Genomic DNA, 21,972 nt, shown 5'->3' with positions numbered 1-21,972 from the left:
GTGTGTTTAATCTTCATCTAGATACAACAGTATCATCATACTACAGCCTTTAAACCTGCCAAAACAGAGGAAAAGCGGCAATACAATTATTAAAAGCAGAGAAATTGCATATCTTTTTCAGCTGTCCTAATTATAAGCTGAGTAAGATCACGCAGAATATATAGTCCACAACATCATTCGCAAGAAAACCTTTACTAGCACAAATTTGCCATCCTAATCCTCAAGAAATTCCTTCCAAATTCACTCCACCCGAATTCTGTAAGTGCAAAATTTCTGCTCCCATTTTCTGTATTATCCTCCTCCTCCCATTTTCCATCTTCTCCTCCCCCTTGTTGAGTGACTTTACTCTTCTTCCTCCTCTTCTCCATGGCCATGGCCATGTCCACCAGTTGGCGCTGGCTCTAATTGGCTGGCTGCGCCCACCTGACAAAGGCCAATGAGAATTTGTTAATAATTCCATCACGTTAGTTCATGTATACGAAGGTTTTTTCGGGTGTGAAACCCCCGGTTTATTGTCAAATAAAGAACCTCCTTAATAAATGTACAACCAATGAGACATTTCTAATTGTAAACCGATTTTGGGTGGCTAGATGTTGGGCGGGTGGCAACCAAAAATGAAATAAAAATATGGACACCACCTAGCCTCCATAGCATGCCAAAAACTGGGGGTTTTGGGGGTCTTCATGGTCTTTGGGAGCTTTTATGTGCTATTTTCTAAATGCATATAGAAAATACCCCCGTTTTTTAATCAAAAACAGCCGAAGATCACCAAACCCCCAGTTCTATAAGCCTGCTAAGGAGGCTAGACACCACCATGGCAGTCAGTATGCACATGAAAGTGAGTAGAAGTATGGAGCTTACAAAAGTGACGACGGCTCCGATGAAGACGATGTAGAAGCTGTAGTGCCAGAAGTCCATGCCGGGCGTCAGCGTGGCGTTCACTTTGTCCCGGATGGAGCCGATGTGAGCCTGGTCCGCCATGGCCTGGCGCTTTGCAGCAGCCGGGTCAGCTGTAAGAGCAACTCAGGAACTTAGATAACTTCTAGCCAAACTCCTGCATGCTTCATGCACGAATGGGAGAAAACAACATGTATTACAAATGTATGCCTGTATACTAGCACAGTAGCACTACATTTGTAATAACATGTGTCTTTGTGTGTGAACATGTGTCTCTGTTCAACTTCTTAAGTTGTGTGTCTGTATGTCTGTGTGCATGTGTATGTATATGTGTGTTTGTGTGCATATGTGTATATTTATATGCATGTGTGTGTGTGTGTGTTTCTGATGTACATGTATGTGTGTCTGTACTCTATATGTGTGTGTGCGTGTGTGTGTGTCTGTATGCATGTGTGCCTCTGTATGTGTGTGTGTGTGTGTTTATGTGTGTCTGTATTTGTGTGTGTGTGTCTGTGTGTTTGTGTCTGGATGTGTGTGTGCGTGTGTCTGTGTGTGTGTGTGTCTGTATGCATGCGTGCATCTGTATGTGTGTGCGTGTGTGTCTGTATGCGTGTTTGTATGTGTGCGTGTGTGTGTGTTTCTGCATGTATATGTATGTGTGTGCGTGTGTCTGTATTTGTGTGTAGGGGATTCAGTAGACTGACCAGCGAGTTTTCTCCTTGCAGTGTGCAGCAGCCGTCCCTGTCCGCCCGCAAGACTTTTGCCTGCCACGAGACCGCGGGTGGCAACAAGACGCAGGGCTGATCCAAGACTCGCCATCTTAGACAACTGTAATGGAAGATAAGATTGTGCAAATTGTTGGCAGGGAAATTACCAAGTATACATGCATACTACATGTATGAATGTGAAGCTTCGCACTCCATGATATATAGACATTAAAATTCATGCAAGTGGTTGGGTGCTTTATCCCAACTGACAGGGTCTTTTCCAGTTTTGATTGGGTGCTTTTATGAAAAATTCGCAAAATAATTTTGGGAGCTTATGTTCCTTAAAATTATGGCACTGTAGCTGCCATGTCAATTGAATGCCTAATGATTTCCCACTAACTTCAGATCATATTTTTTTAGTAGTAGTAATTTAGACTTGGCCGTTTGAACTCAAGCTCAGAACAAAAAGGCAAGCCCAGCATACAGTGACGTAGCCTCCACGTGACTGTTGGCCGACCTTGGTTGTGGCCCGTTTTGAATTTAAGTTGTTGTCTAGGAGTCTGATTTAGCCTGGGTGACCTTGAACTTGGCCACGACCGTCCGACGACCTGTCCATCCGGAATACGAGGCAAGGTCACACCACTGCAAAAATAAGGGGTGGCAACTTGACGTGATATTTCACTTTGATAAAAGAATTTTGCCCCTTCCTAGATTTCCAACATTCTCTTACATGGTCCTAACAGTACCTAGACTAAAGTTAGCATTGTTTAAACCCACCTTTTAACGAAAATGTGGAACGTTTAGCGTAAAATTGTAGCAGCTCTGGAAGTTTCGACCAGACCACCTTCTTTGGCGTCACCTTGTGGTAACCTTTGCCCTCTGACCCTTTCTCCTGGTTTACCGCCAACAATGGGTCTCGATCCCAGAGTACTACGCCGAAAAATGCAGCTTTTTGAAGCTAATACCTCATCAGAAAATCTTTAAGATGTTTTTTGCTTTTTGTTCCTAAGATTAGTAACATTTTATTTTTCTTCAGACTTTTCTAGCAGTTACTTTCATAAAGATTTCACGTTGAAATTCTGAAGTTCAAACAAATCTCGCTAGATGGCGCTGTAGATGCAGGCTACCCTGGGTACGAGTGGCACATGCGTACTACTGTATCGTTTGTGTCTTTGCCGAATCATCGTGATCTACCGTTCGTTTGTTTTCTTCATTTTGGGGCCGCATTTTTCCTCAACAACAATGAAACTAACCGTGTACACCCTCGACGATAAGATGTTTACACTCGACGTGGCAGCGGAACTGGAACTAGAGAACTTCAAAGCGCTGTGCGAGTTCGAATGTGGGGGGATTCCGGCCCGGGAGATCGCGATCCTGAACAACGGAGTTCCCCTGAGGGACGACAAGAAGACTTTGGGAGCCTTCGGGCTGAAGGACGGGGATGTCGTGGTGTTACAGAGGATGAGAAACCAGCAGGCGACGTCTCAGGGCCAGCCAGCCGCTGCAGGTGATCTACTTTGTGTTAAATTATTATTCTTTCGTATAGATATATTATAATGTGACACGTACAGTCGTTAACCCTATTTTCAGGACAACAAATTTATGTCAACATTCTGACATAAATAAAATAGAAAATGTGTGTCTCAAACCAAGGACATTCTCAAACAGGAGTTTCCTAAATTGAAATGGTCTTTGTAGGTAGCGAAGGCTTTCAAAAATCTAATAACTTGTATGAAGTACGAAGCTTAGAACTTTATACAAATCTATTTTTAAAAAAAGAAGAAAATTATAGAAAAATGCCAGACTAGGTGACAAATTATATAGCACTTATTCAAGTTGTTGTGTACAGAATAGACAACAAAGAAATCTATCTCCAAGTAGATGTTGGCTGCAGGGTAAATTGTTACTCGTATGTTTTCTTTCTATCCTTTGATTCCTTGTCCGTGACGTATCACTGAGGAGGAGGTAATAATAAAATAGCTCTTGTGTTTTCTCCAGGAGGGCTTCCTTTCTCAAACATGTTTGACTTCAGCAACATCCAAGTCCCAGGCACAGCATCATCATCATCATCACAGCAAGCGTCAAGGTCACAGCAACGACCTCCACCAGCCCGCCAGCCGCAGAGACCAGCGGAGGAGCCGGACCCAGCCTCGCTACTGGAGCTGCTCAGGAACAGTCCACACGACAGGGCACTGCTCAAGGAGCGCAACCCGCCACTGTCTGAGGCTGTGGAGTCTGGGGACTTAGGTAATTATATAACCATTTATGTCCTACCTGGGCCGCGATTACGTTCGATACGGGTGTCCCGGCCCGTGTGATAACTAGCGGTACGGCCCGGGGGTTCTTAACGCGTACGGCCCGGGGCTTCCAAATGTTCCATAGGACGATTCGAACGCGTTTCGCCCTAACCGCGTGCAACGCTTTCGAAAATTCGAATGCAAAATTCGGACGTTGGAATTGATGTTGTTGCACTTTTTGGGTTTAGGGACAACAACTTTCTGCTCATTTTGCATTGAAAGGCGTGTTTTCTTGGGTGGGTATGACATAAATAAAATACAACACGGTGTATTCCGCATCACCCTCGGTCCCAGCCCTCCCGCGGATCGGATCTCCCTCCGGCCTTCGGCCGTCGGGCGATCCGACGCGCGGTCGGGCTGGCACCTCGGGCGATACGGAATACCCCGTGTTGTATTCTATATGTACGATGTACACTCAGACACACACACACACACAGTGACACACACATGTAGAGACACACAGACACACACAGACACACACTCTTACACACACACTCACACTTACATAAGCACACACACACACTCACACAGGAACAGTCCACTCAACAGGGCACTGCTGAAGGAACGCAACCCTCCGCTGTCTGAGGCTGTGGAGTCTGGAGACTTAGGTAAACACTCACACTAGTAACAGGAACATATGCACACACAGACACACACACACACCCACAGGAACAGTCCACACGACAGGGCACTGCTCAAGGAGCGCAACCCTCCGCTGTCTGAGGCTGTGGAGTCTGGGGATTTAGGTAAACATTTGTAGACACTATCAGACACACACACACACACACTTACACACACAGATATACACACATGCACACACACACACACTATTCATTATTAATGACTAAAGGAACTGGATATCTACACAAAAATAAAATTTCTCATATGATTACATGTACATGTATCAACATTGTTGCTTTATAATTCACATATATCCAATCGTCTATAATCTCTATATGGATAGCCCCTTCAGCCAAATACCTGTATTTTAGAGGGAGCATTAATCATTCACTCAGAACCAATGCATTTGCCACAAGCACAAACTTAAGAAACTCCAATGGTTCAGTAACAGTAAGTTATCCCTCTTCCTTTGCACAGCCAAGTTTACAGAAGTGCTGACTCAGCAACGTAAGGAGCGGGCTGAGAAGGAGGCTCAGAGAATCCGTCTCCTCACCGCCGACCCGTTCGACCCTGAAGTACAGAGGCTCATTAACGAGGAAATACAGTAAGTTTTGTACAATCAAGGAATGATGAAAGGCCTTGGTTACAATGTTGCACACTGGGCGAAGTACATGTACACTACAGGTCATCATATTGAAAGTTTATCGCACCTTCTTGCCCAGACGCTATTTGCAGGTGCACAAGAATAAAAAGAACGGAAAATGGATAACAACACGTAGCATTTGACTACTGAGACTACAATAAATTTTTGAGTCATTTTTTTTACACAAAATTTTTGCACTTTCAAACATGTTCAAAATGTATTAATACAAGCTAGCTAGCTAGCATAACGTAAATTCAATTTCTTGCTTTTTAGTGAAACAGTTAAGGAACAGATATGTTTTACAATGGAAGGCTTGTCTAACGATATGGTTGGTACAAGTCCTAGTTATGTCTTGAGTACTGTATTTCTTTTTATCTTTCCCTACAGGCAGAAAAACATAGAGGAAAACATGAATGTGGCCATGGAAGAAATGCCGGAGAGTTTTGGACAAGTTGTGATGCTTTACATTGACTGTATGGTGAACGGGCATCCAGTCAAGGCATTCGTAGACTCAGGTACTTACGTAAATAACTTGCATACTAATATAATATACATGTACCTATACATGATAGCCAATCTTGCTGGCAACAAGAGGCAGTGGACTCTTGCAGTCGATTGCACCACAGCCAACTGATGATAATACTAATACATATATATATATAGGTGTATTATGTACTGGTGGATGTGCAGTTGTGGACTTACCTACCTAAATACATGTACCTACCTTGTCCTTTGACCTCCTGGTGGACTTACATGTAGGTACATGTATGTCTGTTTACATGAGAGAGGTACTACTGTGAGTGTGATACATGATTGTATATAGTACATTGTAATACAGTAAATTGTACTTTAGACATATTGTTCACAGCAATGTAAAGTTGATGCCATAATCACAGCTATAAGAGTATAAGGTGTTTGTAAGTATTGTAATATTTACTGATTGTCCCCGCAGGTGCCCAGATGACCATCATGAGTAAAGCCTGTGCTGAGAGGTGTAACATCATGAGGCTGGTGGACAAGAGATGGGCCGGCATCGCCAAGGGAGTCGGCACACAGAAAATCATCGGCAGGGTACATGTGGGTAAGGAAGAGTCATTTTATTTTACTCTACATGTATCTTATCTATCTTACCAGTCGGACACACACACTTTCCAAGCCCAATGCAGTACTTTGTACTAGTCTGTACTGAATCAGAGAGAGCAAGATACACGTTACGAGTAACATCTACACTCAGATCCTTGACCTGTTTTTAGATCTCCCTGAATACATAAAAAGCTATTCTGTAAAAAAACACAGTACTTTACTCCTGTTCTCTTAATCCAGACAAAAGATATATATAGAAGAAATGACATACAGGCAAGCAAATGTATTACAATGTATGTACAACTTATAATCTTTCACCCACCAATCACTTTTTGTCATGGATTTTTGTAAAGAAATTTTTTAAATATTTTTTCTGCAGCTCAGATCCAGATCCAGTCTGCCTACCTGCAGTCTTCGTTCTCTGTACTGGAGGACCAGCCCATGGACATGCTGCTGGGACTGGACATGCTCAGGAGACACCAGGTGAGGTAACACCCCCATACATACCCTCATACATACTCTACACCCCCATCCCACCAACAGTACAAACCCCCATACAGACCTTCATACACACACACCAGCCAATGGACATGCTGCTGGGACTGGACATGCTCAGGAGACACCAGGTAACACCCCTGAATTACATCCCCCTTCACACATATACATTTTACACACTCGCACACATGCTTAGACACATACTGGCTCAGGAGACATCAAAATCCCCAAATAATACACTACACACACACACACACACACACACACACACACACATACACACATTTTTCTTGTAAAACAGTACATAAACATTCCCCTACAAGCTGCCAAGGATTGCATTTGGCATTTAGTTGTTATACAGTGTTAGCTAAAGTCAGGATTGTTTTCTATACATTAATGTTGTTTCCTCCCCCCTTCAGTGCACAATTGATCTGAAGAAGAATGTTTTACTGATCGGGTCGAGCGGCACAGAAACCCCGTTCCTGAGTGAAGCAGACCTGCCGGAGTGCGCACGGTTACATCGCCAGATCTCCGACTCCAGTCTGACCGACCAGGAGAGGGAGGACAGGGCTCTGGCTGAGGCCTTGGCTAAATCCGCAGAGGAAGCAGGTAAGCAGGCTTGTAGGGTTAACTTTAAGATGCAGGGATTTACTTTAAATGAGCAGGTGAGAGGAAGATGCGGGTATGTACCTCCTATGTACAATTTGTTTAGGAAACACGGGAATTACTTTTTTAAGGCCTGAGGAAGCAAGTGAGATGCAAGGCTTGTACTTTCTTGTGCACAGGGTTTAATATGTGCAAGGATGTTCTACAAGTGTGCAAGGTTTAATTGTTAAGACCTGAGAAAGCTGGTAAGAATCAGGGCTCTACCTCCTTGTGCATGGGGACAATTGAAATTTATTTTTGGGACAGTGCTGGGACAATAGGAAGAAAATTAATTTTGAGGCCTGCAGAAGTGTCTAGGTTACTATTCCCCAGTTTTAGAGACACACTACAATGTCTGAACACACACACACACTCACTCACTGTCCATTTAAGTATCAGTTTTTTCCCATGTTAGAGGTGGTTAGAGGTGCAGTCAGGTTGTGGCTCTGACCCTAAAATGTCCCTCTCTTCTGTCCTGTTTGTCTGTTCTGTCTCTCTCTCTGCCACAATACAAAAACACGTCACCAGGCAGGAAGCCCAGGCCTGCCCCCCTACAGCCTGTACCCCCCGAGCTGTCGGACACCAGTAGTCCCCCCCTCAAATCTGCCCCGCCAACCCTGCCACCAGGAGGTACTGTGAGCAGTCATGATGCTGAACCCCCCCTCAGCGCCCCTCCAGTCTTACAACCTGTAGGGCCCACCAACCTTCCTGCAGCAAACCTCCAAACTCAGCCCAACCTACCACCCGTTTCTGGGACCTCCTTGCCACAAAGTGTGCAACCTGTGCAGAGGTCATCCTCAACAGGAAGAGGGTCAGGTGAAGGGTCAAGGTCAGCTGAAGGTCAGGAGGAGAGGGATAATGATGATGTCACGGTGAGACAGGAGCTAGCAGAACTCCGGGAGTCAGTAAAGAAGCAGTTGCAGCAATCAGACACCAGACTGTCCAGCCAAGTCGGACAGATCTTAAAGGCCCTGGGCGGTCTACAGGAGAGGAGCGCGAAGGAGGCTAAGAAGATGGCAGCACAGCTGGAAGAGGTGGAGGAGAGAGTCCGGAGACTTGAAGACACTGAGAAACAGTCGGGGGCCTTGGAGAGGGTGGCAGAGGGGGAAGATGTGTCAGGCAGCGTTTCTGAAACCCTGGAGAATCTAGAGAAGAGGCTGAGGCAGTTGGAGGAAGTTGTTCAACAGAAAACGGTGAAGTCAGCAACCACAGAAGGAACTGGGGAAGCCCCAATGTCATCAACCTTGGAAGGAACTACTGAAGAAACCGCAAAGATGTCAACCTTGGAAGGAACTACTGAAAAATCCTCAAAGGCAGCACAGCCTGAATCTGATAATACAGAAAAGTAGCAATCCCAGTCAGGATGCAACCAAAAAACACTTTACACGAGAAGAAAGTTATTTATAATGGAAGATTTTGGCAGTAAGTTGCCTTCAAGCGATTAAAAAATGTTAGTTAAAAGTAGGATTGGTGAAGATGTCAATTCCTATGTAATGATGAAAGTTGAAACATTAAGATACTGTCTGTACATTGTGTGTGACAAAGAGTTTGCAATATCACAGACCATCAGAATCTGATGCTGTTACAAGAGGCAAAATTTTCATGTCCCAACTGTTCTTGTGTCATTATCCTCAAAGCAATGAGCTGCCTGTTTTTATTATTTTTTATACATTAATGCCACCATATACTCTCCCTACAACAGGCTATTCACCTATAGTATTGTCATGGTGACATATTCAAGTTTTCCACAAACCCCTTTGACGGACACAGGTGTTCTGTAACCCCCTATGACGGACACAGGTTTTATGTCCTTCCAGAACTGGCTGAGCTAAACTCAAGAGAGGAAACCTCGTCGCGGGGAGATGCTAAGAGGAAAAGCACAGAGAACGATGTAGGAGGGCCCAGTAAGAAGACCAGGAAATAACAGCCTATTCTACAGGCTGAAAGAACTGAAAGAAGCCTGTCTGTTCTGGAGCCAAGGACATAAAGCCTGTTCCTGAATACCCTGGGAGCCAGACTAGTATTGGGCCGTTAGCTGTTTTCCTTTAACAGCCAAGAGCCCTTTGCCTGCCTATCTAAATTCAGGATATCTATGGGGGAGTTGAGCCCAGGGGGGAGTTTGGTCAGCCCTATTCCTTTTGGCTGCTGAAGCTAACGGCTCGATAGTAGTCTGGCTCCCAGGGTAGTTCCTGAGCTCGGAAGATGTACGCCTGTCTCTGAGCTATAAAGGACTTCATCATCGATGTCTATTGTACAAGGAAGGATTAAAGTGTTATGCACGACTTAAGTTCTGTAAGCCTAGAAGCTTTCAGACGGCATCCACCATCTTTCTTCACCTACAGACAAGAGGTTTCGTGTTCACAGTACATGGTTGTTGCACACAGTACTGCCCTTTATGTTTACAGTGACATTTTGATAAATCGGAACACTGTACTGTGCTGTTTTCTATTTTCCACTCTTCTGTCTTCAGACTCAACTTTCTGCATGTTCACGAGACACGAAAACTTTATCACTTCTAACTATGCTTAACTTACAGAGTGATGTTGATGATACACAGACTTGTTGTTTAGTTGATGTTGTGGTGCTGCTGTGAAGTTCAGATTTGGTTATAAGCTGCCAACAATGTTAGTTCTGTTATCTGCATGTTCCTGGACAGCAAAACATGATGTTTAAACCAGTATTTAGATCTCCTATGCATGTATACTCGGCCCCTATGGGGCAATGTTTTATTCTAAGTCTTGATAATTAAGGTTCAATATACACTGTTCTCATACTTGTGTGTGTTTCATTTATTCCATTAAGAGAGATTAGAGACAAAAACAATGGGTGAGGATAAACACGTAGAGAGGGCCAGACCAAGGCTGGGATTTTGAAATTGTTATACTGTCTGTCACCTTCCTCAGAGCATGTATTTATCGATTTAATGATTTGTGGCAGCGGATGTTTATTTTACTTGGGGCAAACATGTTATCTTTTGGCACTTTCAAAAATGAACTTGAAGGGCAAGAAGCCATGCCATAAATGTATGACAGAAAACAAAGGAAGAAAATTGGGATATATTTAGTTACATTGTTGGTGGCTGGAATTCAAGTGTCTGGGTGTGATGGAGCTGAGGGGACAATGGAGGAACAAGAAAACAGCAAGGATGACGGCAATCCTACAAAATGAGTGGACTTGGTTTCTTCTTTCTTACCCAGTGAATGCTGTGCGTGCTTTGGCAGATGTTTTGAGTGCATGTAGTGTGTACATTGTATATCAAGGACAGTTTAGATTTGTTCCCCGCTGGCGAGCAAGGTTAAAGCCCAAAGCGATTGTCATAGAGTGTATTGTGTTAACATATGAAGCAGTTTATTGTGTTAACAAAATGAAGCACACAGCACTATATGCCTGATATGAAACTAACTATAACATTGCCAGATGCACTGCAAAAGAAGTAGAAAAACTGGATAAAACCTGATGTGAAGCTAACTCTAACATTGCCTGTTGCACCATGGAAAACTGCAGAAAAAGTTAACCTCCTTTGCAGGTTTCCTAGGATCGGTCTTTTTCTTTTGGGGGGGGGGCGCTTATTTTCTGATCAAATGTAGATTGCTAGGGCTGGCGGCCTGAGCTTCTAATTACTAGTACTACAATCTACATTTGATCAGAAAGTAAGCCCCTCCCTCCCCCAAATAAACTTGGAATGCCTACATAAGACGCTAAGAAACACTATAAATTTGATTACTGTCAAACATGTTCGAGCCTGTTGTGTATTGTTTTCCTAGGACCCTCCGGTGCAGCAGCCACCAGTCCTAAAAGTGTGAACGGCCAAACGCCGGCCAACTCAGCCGCCTCCTCGTCAGGCAACGCACCGAAGGCTCCATTTCCCGAGGAAGACATCGCCAAACTGGTCCAGCTCGGGTTTCCACGACGACAGGCCATCGAGGAACTCGGGAGAACCAATGGCAACGTGGACATGGCATCCATGGCCCTCCTCGCAAAGTCTCTCAAGTTCCAATGACGTAGAACAGGCTTAGACTTGTTGTAGATGCATAGTAGCCTCCATGGCATGCCAAGAACTGGGGGTCTTCATGGTCTTTGGGAGCTTTTATGTGGTATTTTCTGATTGCATACAGACAACATAGCCGGCCTGGTTGAATTACCCCCGTTTTAGAACTGGGCTAATCAGAAAACTGGGCTAATCAGAAAACAGCCAAAGACTACCAAACCCCCAGTTCTATAAGCCTGCTACGGAGGCTAGATGCATAGGGCTTTGTACCTATTTATACTGTACCTGACGTGTACTTTAATGATAAAGTTTAAAGTACCTGAACAAAATAAAACAGTCTAGTGGACACCATTTTTTTACACTAAAGGTAGTTGAATTGCATATCAAAAATGACAATTTTGATAATTGAGACCTTGAATGTCAGGTAAACTCATTAAAATATGATGATAATCTTGAGTTCATACATTTTAATAGTTTAACACATTATTGGCCAATCTTGTTTAGGTACAGATCTACATGTAGGTCCAGCTCTGTACCTAAACTAGTGTACCAAAAGTTAACACAGTTCTATATGTTGGGGAAGGGGGCGTAACATTTTGCTGCTATCACTCTCCCAGCAATACAGATGGATGAGTATGTCAGCAGAACGTACTGCGCCTGCACAGAACCCTGGATTTTTGCAGTTTGCGTTGGACGTCGGTCAACGTTGCATTAGAATTTTGCCTGTTGCAGACGATATCTTTTCCAACATAACATTTGGAAACTACTGTCAGGATGTTAACCTTATATACGAATATGACGTTATATGAGAAGGATCTGATGTTCTGCCGAAGTGCTATGCACAATACATTACGGTTTTCATGCAGGTGCAGTACGTTCTGCCGACGAGCTAGATGGATGTACCCTTGGCACAGAGGAGGTTAACCACTTGGTTCAGGGATGTGCACTTACAGGTAGCAGGTAGGGGGTTAACCAGAAAGGGTATGATAGGGGTTAACCTTGTTTTTGTTTCTTGTTTAAAAACAGGCACTGTTATAGGAATGTCAACCTAACAAAAAGGGGAGGGGCAATAGCACCAGTGTGTAGTACCAAGAATATTTTAATGTCCTTGGTAGTACATTCTACAAATCAGCATAAAAACTAGATGTTTTAAATGCTGTATAGTGTAGGAAAATGTTGTAAAGATGATGAATGTTTACTGTTGTTTCTACTTTCTTTGGTTGCACAATGTACTTTGTTGTAGTTTTTAATGTTAGTTAGATACAAATTCCACATCCAAAAGCCTACTGACAGGCCATGCTTTTAGGGAGCTACATGGACATAGACTTGTTAAGCTTGTATGTTCAGCTTTAGTTAATAATGTCTAGCCTCCATAGCATGCCAAAAACTGGGGTCTTCAGGGTCTTTGGGATCTTTTATGTGCTATTTTCTGATTGCATATAGACAACATAGCTGGCCTGGTTGAATTACCCCCGTTTTTAGAACTTGGCAAATCAGAAAACAGCCGAAGACCACCAAACCCCCAGCTTTATAAGCCTGCTACGGAGGCTACATAATGACATGGTCAAAACTTTTTGGGATTATATAATGTAATGTGATAGGTTATATTCCATACTTCAGACCTTGATCAGCTTCTGAGATGACAGACCTGGATGAGTCAGCATTTACAGATTTTCTTCCTAGACAACTCTCAGTTGCACAGTCGTTAAACATACTTTGATATAAAAGTCCAGTCAACCTGTAAATAAATGCACATTGACACTCAATGCTCCTGTGTTTCTGGATTTTTCATGGGTACTGCATTATTCCTGACTTTTTTACAGTACTGTTATGTTCACTGTATTCACTGTCACTTCTGTACAGTACTAGTAAACTTATCATTACAGTTAACATATAATTCCTAGGCTTTCTTTTTCCTGCACCTGTCGCCACTGTGATCCATGAACATGTCCCTTTTTCTCAGACCTTGAACTTTTGCTACCGTGAGCAAGTGAATTACAATACTCACAGTAATGACAGTATGTACTGTTCCTGCATGCACACATGCCCGAATTTGCTTATTGATACAATAACCAGCAATTACACTGCAGTACCATAGGAAGCTGCTAGGAGGCCAAAAATCTAACTGGTCTACTTTTTTGCCAGTGGTCTGACACCCACCCCTATACCAAACACGTGTGTCATACCAAGCTCCTTTTAATGGTCATTTTTAAGGTCCTCGCAGTGTACCACATCAATCCTGCGGTTGCTAGGCGTGGCCAATGTGGCAGCATGAGTCATCATGTCCCAAAGGTTACCACAGGTCATTATGTCCTTTAAAGATGTGGCCTGTGTACACACAATATACTGCCTAAAATCTAGGTCACCGACTCATACAAATTTAACAGCACTGTACAAAATAAATTTTCATAATCATAGAATATTATGTACTTTGAATTCGTTCGAGGGGGTATTCTATTTGAGGTGATATTTAAGTTTAAACGCAAAGATTTCAGGCAGTAAACTTGTTACAGGAGACAGCCGTGGTCCTAATTAGCAGACGGAAGAAGCAAGATGGCGGTGTTCCGTACAGATCCGTGCGGGATCATCTGTATAATCATCACTTACGCCGCCGTTTTCTACGCGGATTACGTCGTTGTCCGACACTTGGCGATCCCCACCATGACTTCCAACCTTTGGGGAGCCTTTCACGTGGTTCTGTTCAATATTGTCGTGTTTCTTTTGACTCTGGCGCACCTGCGAGCGGTGTTTTCGGACCCGGGGATCGTGCCCCTCCCTGCCAACAACATTGACTTCTCGGACGTTCGCGCGGCGGGCAAGAGAAAACTGTCGGAAAAGGAGGAAGATTGGACGGTGTGCGCTCGCTGCGACGCCTACCGCCCGCCCAGGGCCCACCACTGTAAGATTTGCCGGCGGTGTATCCGCCGTATGGACCACCACTGCCCTTGGATTAATAACTGTGTGGGCGAGCTGAATCAGAAATTCTTCATCCAGTTCCTCTTTTACACCGGTTTGGCGTGCTGCTACGCGCTCATGTTGGTGATAGTCTCCTGGGTGATTGAGTGTACGGGAGCCGGGTGTAAGATCGACCACCAGGGGAGACAAACGCGCATCGTGCACTCTGTCATCCTCACGGTAGAGGCGATTCTGTTCGGGTTGTTCGTGTCAGCCATCATGTGCGACCAGTTGTCTGCCATCTTCACGGACGAGACGGCGGTGGAACAGATTCAGAAGCGCGGCAGGGAGAGAGAGCGCCCTCGGAAACCCAAGATGGCGCTCCTGGCCGAGGTCTTCGGCCGAGGGAACTCGGTCCTCTGGCTCTGCCCCTGCCAGGCCGCGCCCGACCCGCAGACCATCAGTAACCCGCAGGAGTATGATGTATAATGAACGGTCCCGCGGGGGTAAGACGTTATAATGGACAATGGACAGTCCCCCAGGAGTATACTGAACAGTCCCTCAACACTATGATGTATAAAGAACGGTATCATGGACAGCCCTCAGCAGTATGAGGTATAATGAACAGTCCCTAAGCTGTATGATGTACATGTATAATGAACAGTCCCTAAGCTGTATGATGTACATGTATAATGAACAGTCCCTGCGTATAATGAACAGTCCCACAGGAGTATATATATGACATATTTCTTCTCATTTTAACTGTCCCAAATGTCAACAAACGAACAATATAAAACGAACTGTCCAGCATTAGCGTGATGCAAAATGAACAGTCCCTGGGAGTGCTTGTGTGACATACAAGGGTAGTCTGGCAGGAATATGATATAGAACAGACCACTCAACGAGATTACATCTGCATATATCGGCTTAACAGGCTCTGCCCATGACTTGCAGTTGTACTGTTGCTTTTAGAGCCATCATCAATGTGCAACAATGTCACGCACATGTTTTTCCATAGTACGTTGATGTAGTCTCCATAGCATGCCAAAAACTGGGGGTTTTGGGTATCTTCATATCAGGGTCTTTTGGATCTTTTATGTGCTATTTTCTGATTGCATATAGACAACATAGCCGGCCTGGTTGAATTGCCCCTGTTTTTAGAACTGAAAACAGCCAAAGACCACCAAATCCCCAGTTCTATAAGCCTGCTACGGAGGCTAACGTTAATGAAGGTTAGACATCCAGGTAAAACAATTCTCATTGGTAATTTAAACTCTACTACTGGATAAATTGCAGAGAAGAGTGGTGGACGTCACTCGAAACTGTTGCTTTTGATACAATGTGCAACAATGTCTAGCACGTTTTTCCTTTAAAATACTGTGTATGAAAATGACATGTGCTTGGTTCCTATGACTTTGACAGTGACCGTGTAATGTGTACCATGGACAAGTGAAACTAGATGTACCAACCTTACTGGCTGTTACTGGCAACAGACTGATGATGTAAATAATGTATTTCTCTTGTCAGGGGATTTGGGGTAGGTTTCTGCCAGGTGCTGTGCATTTATCAGTCTAGCTCTCTTTGTGGAATGGGGGTCATTTTAATTCAGCCCCCCTTAAGCCTGTATTGCAGGGTATAAATTATAAACCTAAGCTTCTCTTCCAGCACAATCTTGAAAGAGAGCGTAACACTTTTACTGTCGAAACCTCAGCATGCCATGTATTCAATACATTTGTTACGTCTCCTGAACATTGTGTTGGAACAGGAGTTTAAAACTAATCTCCAAGCCATTATTGGGGACTGGTTGCCTGGTGTTGGGAGGTTGTCCGCAGTGTTTGGGGTGTGGCTGGCAGTCAAATTTGACTCAAGTTTGATTTGATTTGTGTCAAACGCCCTAACACCTCAGCCATCCATGGTTGAAGTTGATGGTTGAAAGAATTAGGTCTGAATGTGCCAGGGGCTTTAGTTAGGTGTAATGTATCTCTTAATGCAATGTGATGTTAAGCCAATTTTTAAACCTGGTCAATCAATGAAAAGGGAACACCATGTGCAATATTACATGTATTAGAAATGTTTAACATTTCGTCTTCATGCAGACCTTTGACATTGAATGCAGAATCCACTGATTTTGTGGAAAGAGCTGTAGTTAGCCTGTGTTGTTAGCCAGTGGTCGAACATATTACATATTACTGTGGAACATGTTTATATGTACTTTATCCAGACAATCTCTTTTTATGTGGCTGTGTTTTCTATCAGCCACTTTTGTGTAATAGTGGCCAGAATGACAACTGGAAACAAGCTGAAACTGAAATTGTGGTAAATCGTCTTGTCTTTATTTGAGTGTATATATGGGGAGGGGTCAAGACAACATTTTACGCTAGCATTAGCACCCTAATGTATACAAGACTCAGTCATCCCGGCGACTGAAATTAATTAGCGTTAAAGCTGGTGATTTTATGAGGCCTGAAGGTGGGAATGACATCTTCTTAGAGTACCATGTACACTCCAGTCAAACCTGTCCAAGCCGGCCACCCAGGGGACCGAAGGAAAGTGGTCACCTTCTTGGCTAGGTGGTCACCTAGGACAGGTTGCTTAATGCTTGACTCAATTGGGGAAAATTTTGGGGACCGAGAAAAAGCGGTCACCATGGCCAGGTGGCCAGCTTGAAGAGGTCGTCACCTTGGCAGGTTTGACTATTTGGCAACGACAATTTCTCTATATATACGTACACTGCAGTCGGAACAGCTGTCAAAGCCCTTAAAAGGGAAAATAGCACTGTTATTAGTCTGTAGGCCGACCTACATCTAACCCACCTCAATCAACGACTTTCATTATGCTTCATGCATGATTTATCGGACACGTTTTACGGTAAATTACAGACCACGACTACGTATTACACAGCAATAAAACTGTCAAATACGCTTTACACAAAATGCACCCATTACGCTCTACGTTAGATTAGAGCAGTCAGGCAATATTACGCAAAATCAAAATGGTTGATTTCGCCCTACGGAAAAGGGCATGCCTGTTTGGGCCGCTCAAAAAATAGAATCATTTTTTTTTAAATTTTAATGCGACCTAGAACTAGAAAGGTAACATTTACAAAGGAAATGCATCATATTTACCTTCGCATATGACCTGTTCTGTTAATTCTTACTCAAACGCATTCATGTATATGATGACAGGAGTCTTAATCCCTCCTGCTATATAATTGCAACATGATGTAACCTAACACTAGTTACCATGGTGACAGATGTCTGGTTCATGTCATGGCCTTATTTGTTTGGAGAAGAAACAGAGCAAAAACAATATGTTTTCTTACAGTAACTTACAGACGAAACTGTAGAATCCTCGCATCTTCCCAACTTTCATCACAACAAAAGTCCGTTCTAGAACAATTCTATTTCTTGGCATGGCAACAACACGACGGTTGATCGAACGTCTCCATAGAGACTGACGTAAACAACAACAGTTTGTTCCAGTTGGGTTGTTCACAAACACAGCGGTCAGATGCAGCGTGGATGTGCGCCGCTGTCTTGACACGGAGAAAGGCGTATTAAAGGAAGGTAAGGCAGTCATTTGGTACAATGTAGTGTCCACCAGACTAAACTAGATCAAAGTACGCTAGCTGAAAACTGGTGAAATTTAGCCAAATGGAGAGAATGCTGGGCGTGTTGATGGCGAAATGTCCCGATACAGGGTTCACTATCGGAGTTTTAATATCGATATTCGCGGTTTTTGATTCTCGGGCGCAAGGGAGTCTATATTGGCCACTTGCTACCAGTGGATAGTGTTCAGCACCAAGGACAGGGCCTGTAGCCAATGGCTGCCTCTAACCATTGGATACGGGACCTCTTCCAACCATTGGCCGCCGCCCGTAGCCAATGGCCACCTGTAACCAGTGCACGTGGCTACGGGATCGCCTGTCAGTACAATATGTACATGTATAACCATTGGTCTCCCGTAGCCAATGGTTACAGGCGGCAAATATAGACCCCCTTAACTTGCGCCGCAGGATCTAATTGGATGTTATACTTTTTTCATGTTTCTCTGTTTTACAGTAACAGTTATCGTACACAAAATATTCTGCTTGGGTGCTGATAACAGGAATAGTTGTAACTTTTTATGTTCCCAGGAAATTCTGGCTGCTTGAGCCTGCAGTCCTTGCACCACTCTTCCGTCAGTGCGTCCGTACATCTGTGTCTTACCCGTCATGCCTGGCGCGGCTTCAGCTCTGCGTCTGTCCGTGGTACGCTCACTGCGCCTGCGCGTCCCCACCTGGCTGGAACATTGCGATGGTGAGGTTACCTGAGGTCACGTCACATCAGTGTTACACTGACCTCAGGTCATTGGTATTACGGTTCTCAGGTTTGCACTATATAAACTCCACTTCAATCGGCTCCAAGGCACGTTTACACTATCTGCACTAGGTTCCTTAGACCTTAGGTCCTCCTGTGCCTACAGGCACATTGGGCAGCAAGTTTCCATCTGCACTAGGTTCACTCTAGCCTAATAGCATAAAGTCATTCGGTTTCCAGCATCTCAACAGTTACAGTGAAAGTTACCGTGTATATCAGGGGTCTGTACATGTTTTATAGTAACGCATGTACATATACGTTTGTATATAGACTACCAGATTTACATTAAGCCTCACACTTGTGTTCGTTTCCTTGCCCCTTCAGCCTCCGAAAACCGGGTTTCTGTAGCCAATCGCTCGCTCTGGAAAACGAAGCTAGGTGTTGACAGACCCAGCAGGTTGGGTGCCGGTTGGAGATCGGGGCTAGGTGTTGAAAAACCCAGTCTGTATGAAAGTCGGAACGCAAGGAAAGGGAGCCTAGGAAGCGCCAGGTTGTGGCTGGTGGGTTTGCTAGCCGTATGGAATCTGTACGTTCTGTACCCCAAGACATTAAAAATGCGAATGCTAACAAAGTTATTTGAAAAATAAGATTACGTGTTAACCTCCTATATCTCATTGGCGGAAACACATCCGCCAATAAGAGCTAGAAGGAGAATTTAGGCCCATTAACACATGTAGTATTTGGACTTCTATATCTAATTGACTGTTAGAAACAGTCAATCGGAGCTAGAAGCGCTTGGTAAGTCCAATGTAAGTCTGAGTGAGTTGCATCGTTTTAAAGTTGTACATAGAGGGTAACAACGTGGAGCCTCTGTAAAGTGCCATCCGATTTGCCATCAGGGCTCTCAAAGAAAATTGGTTCCTTGCACTTGCTGGTCTATTAGCTAGTTTAAAGAAAAATGCAAATCTCATCCAACAGCCACAACAATCAAACTATGGTTTTCAACCTTCCATTCACAGGTGCATCAATGGAGAAAGCTCGGAGCTAGAAGCTGACTGATTCCCAGAAAAGTGACAGTTTAGTGGACAAACGTCTCACGTCAGGCCCTATAGGGCGTCTTCAATATTGCTGTCCTTGTACTTTGTTTCCAACTGATGTTTGAAGGCAAGATAGACTGAGTGTGATATTCTGGCTGTACCGTATTTTAGACATAAGAAATCAACCAGAAAACTGCCAAATATTTTCCCTCTCGACGGTCCCGAAAGTCCGCTTCCTTGTGTCACATTCATTATGTTGTATTGATATGGTGGGAATGATATTTGAAGAAAAATGGTAATAGAAGGTGCCAGGGCGGCACTTGTTTTACATGTAATAGACAGTGCGGTTTCACTTCTTTCCATATTCTGGCAGAGCATGTTGTTCATGTGCATGCATTATTGTGTTCATAAATACGCTTTCATGTGTGTGTGTGTACTCGAGCATGTGTATGTGTGTATGTGTTTGGATAGTGTTCAGAACCATGGAGAAGGTATGTGTGTGTGTATATGTCTGTATGTGTCAGAGTGTGGATGTGGATAGTGTTCAGCACCAAGGACAGTGTGTGTGTGTGTGTGTCTGTGTGTCTGTGTGTGTGTGTGTGTGAACGTAGAAACAAACGGGTGTCAGTGACCGCCAAACATCGGCCAGTAAATAAAAGCGATCATTGACAGAGCACCGGGTGTATACTGCAGAAAATGACAATTTGGGCTTGTTATAAAAATGCTGAGAAAGGTTCAACAGTGAAACACACAAGACTTCACGAAAAGAGCACATCGCTACCATTTGTATTTAGCTAATCATTAACCTCAATCGCCAAAAGTGAGTAAAACATTACTGGAATTCTTGCCATTGTTTTACATTAAGTTATATTTTTGTACCTTGTGCATGATCAGTCAACATTCATGGTTTTATACTAAAGACTACTTTTCAAGTCTAAATGTACCTAATACACTACACTAGCATCTACTGATAACTTATTGGTTATTCAATAATTTCAGAGATATGTTGACCCTGCATTGTGGAAAAGACAAACAAATCGACAAACATAAATTCAAATACAAAAAAAAAAAAATCATTTAGAAAATGCTGACCAGGTCCACACTAAAGCAGACCAAGTTTGTGTTTTTACAACCCACAGTCCTGACTAAATCACTACCCTACATATCATCTATGTAATAACATGTCTAACTTGTTATGTTGTTTCCGTTAGGGTATTAGTCATACATTTACGTTCCTGCTACCTTAGTTTAAATATTAAACATTTTTTCTGATACTTATAATTATACATTATCTTCAAGACTGTACATTAAAGAACTCGTACAGTCCTTATGAGACAGGTCAGGAATAATTGTGCATTCCTTAAGACAGATAAGGAATTATTGCACTTTACAAACTTAGCAGCTTTCTGCTATCTCATATCAGACCAATAAATAAGACGTGTTTCTGTGTGACACAGAAACCATTTAAGAAATCTCAAGAAAACTTTGGCTCCATGTACAACATGCATAATCCTGGAATCCATCCTGATGCCAGGACCAACACTTCTGTGTATCAAGCAACGACCCTGATGTACTGGACTGCCATTCATCCCTCTCACTAAATTACCACTGGCCAGCCATCAGCCAATTAGATCTGTAATATGTACAAATGTATCTGACAGTGTACATTATACTAGTATACTTGACAGTATAACAGTTACTGCTCTTTGGCGTAACACACCAGCTTTGCAGGTTCTGTGTTGTATTTACCTTCGCCAAGAAGGTTATGTTTTCAGGGGCGTTCGTGTATGTGTGTGTGTGTCTGTCTGTCTGTCTGTCTGTCAACACGATAACTAGAGAAGGTCTTGATGGATTGTCTTGATACTTGGTAGGTGGGTAGGTCTTGATGAGACCTTAAAATGATTAGATTTTGGGCCACCTGGCAGCTTGTCATGGTACTGCAGCAGAACTTCCGGTTTTGATATCTCATGATCCAGACATGCTAGGGTGACGAAATTTAGATGGTAGATAGCTCTTGTGCTGGGGATAAAGTGACATGAGTTTGAGCCCCCTAGTTGCTTGCTCTAGAACTGCAGGGGGGTTTAATGGACAAATGTTTAAAGGGGGATAACTCAAGAACTGATGGATGGATCATCGTGATTTTTGGTGTGTAGGTAGCTTGAGTGATGCTTGACATAAAGATATTATAATTATGCAAATATAGATGTAATTTGCATAATTAATGAGGAAATTCTATTTATCAGCTGCATTCCATAATAGGAAGTTCAAGCTTGTGACATATGTTATTAAGAATGAGAGAAACACAGGCAGATATCAATTATGCAAATGAAGACTTAATTTGCATAATTAATGAGAAAATATTATAA

At 43.4% G+C, this 21,972-nt stretch overlaps 4 protein-coding genes and 1 long non-coding RNA gene across 5 annotated transcripts; 4 read left to right on the top strand and 1 right to left on the bottom strand.

Moving 5' to 3' along the window:
* Positions 1 to 109: 109 nt before the first annotated feature.
* On the bottom strand, positions 110 to 2,487 carry LOC109487539. The gene is made up of 4 exons (XM_019791553.1): positions 2,382 to 2,487; positions 1,602 to 1,725; positions 862 to 1,010; positions 110 to 423 (listed from the first exon to the last, which is right to left on the bottom strand). Exons 2-4 carry the CDS (start codon positions 1,714 to 1,716, stop codon positions 343 to 345), a joined length of 345 nt encoding a protein of 114 aa, XP_019647112.1. The 5' UTR covers positions 1,717 to 1,725; positions 2,382 to 2,487; the 3' UTR covers positions 110 to 342.
* A 253-nt stretch (positions 2,488 to 2,740) lies between these two features.
* On the top strand, positions 2,741 to 8,737 carry LOC109487493 (protein DDI1 homolog 2-like). The gene is made up of 10 exons (XM_019791481.1): positions 2,741 to 3,111; positions 3,603 to 3,774; positions 4,571 to 4,647; positions 5,000 to 5,126; positions 5,553 to 5,680; positions 6,118 to 6,246; positions 6,628 to 6,731; positions 7,163 to 7,408; positions 7,814 to 8,581; positions 8,663 to 8,737. The coding sequence occupies exons 1-10, from the start codon at positions 2,847 to 2,849 to the stop codon at positions 8,735 to 8,737; spliced, it is 2,091 nt and encodes a 696-aa protein (XP_019647040.1). The 5' UTR covers positions 2,741 to 2,846.
* Positions 8,738 to 8,751: 14 nt separating this feature from the next.
* Positions 8,752 to 11,529, top strand: LOC109487492 (DNA damage-inducible protein 1-like). The gene is made up of 3 exons (XM_019791479.1): positions 8,752 to 8,784; positions 9,106 to 9,292; positions 11,153 to 11,529. Exons 1-3 carry the CDS (start codon positions 8,752 to 8,754, stop codon positions 11,386 to 11,388), a joined length of 456 nt encoding a protein of 151 aa, XP_019647038.1. The 3' UTR covers positions 11,389 to 11,529.
* A 2,380-nt stretch (positions 11,530 to 13,909) lies between these two features.
* On the top strand, positions 13,910 to 15,338 carry LOC109487524 (palmitoyltransferase ZDHHC3-like). The gene has a single exon (XM_019791538.1). The coding sequence runs from the start codon at positions 13,930 to 13,932 to the stop codon at positions 14,758 to 14,760; it is 831 nt and encodes a 276-aa protein (XP_019647097.1). The 5' UTR covers positions 13,910 to 13,929; the 3' UTR covers positions 14,761 to 15,338.
* Positions 15,339 to 17,757: 2,419 nt separating this feature from the next.
* Positions 17,758 to 19,884, top strand: LOC109487550. Its single transcript, XR_002141251.1, has 4 exons — positions 17,758 to 17,837; positions 18,407 to 18,569; positions 18,954 to 19,129; positions 19,589 to 19,884. It is a non-coding gene; the product is annotated as an uncharacterized LOC109487550 (long non-coding RNA).
* The last annotated feature ends 2,088 nt before the right edge of the window (positions 19,885 to 21,972 follow it).

Source organism: Branchiostoma belcheri, unplaced genomic scaffold (assembly GCF_001625305.1).
Source record: "Branchiostoma belcheri isolate BF01 breed outbred unplaced genomic scaffold, Haploidv18h27 scaffold89, whole genome shotgun sequence".
Taxonomy (NCBI): Eukaryota; Metazoa; Chordata; class Leptocardii; order Amphioxiformes; family Branchiostomatidae; genus Branchiostoma; species Branchiostoma belcheri.
This window is presented reverse-complemented; position numbering and strand designations above follow the sequence as displayed.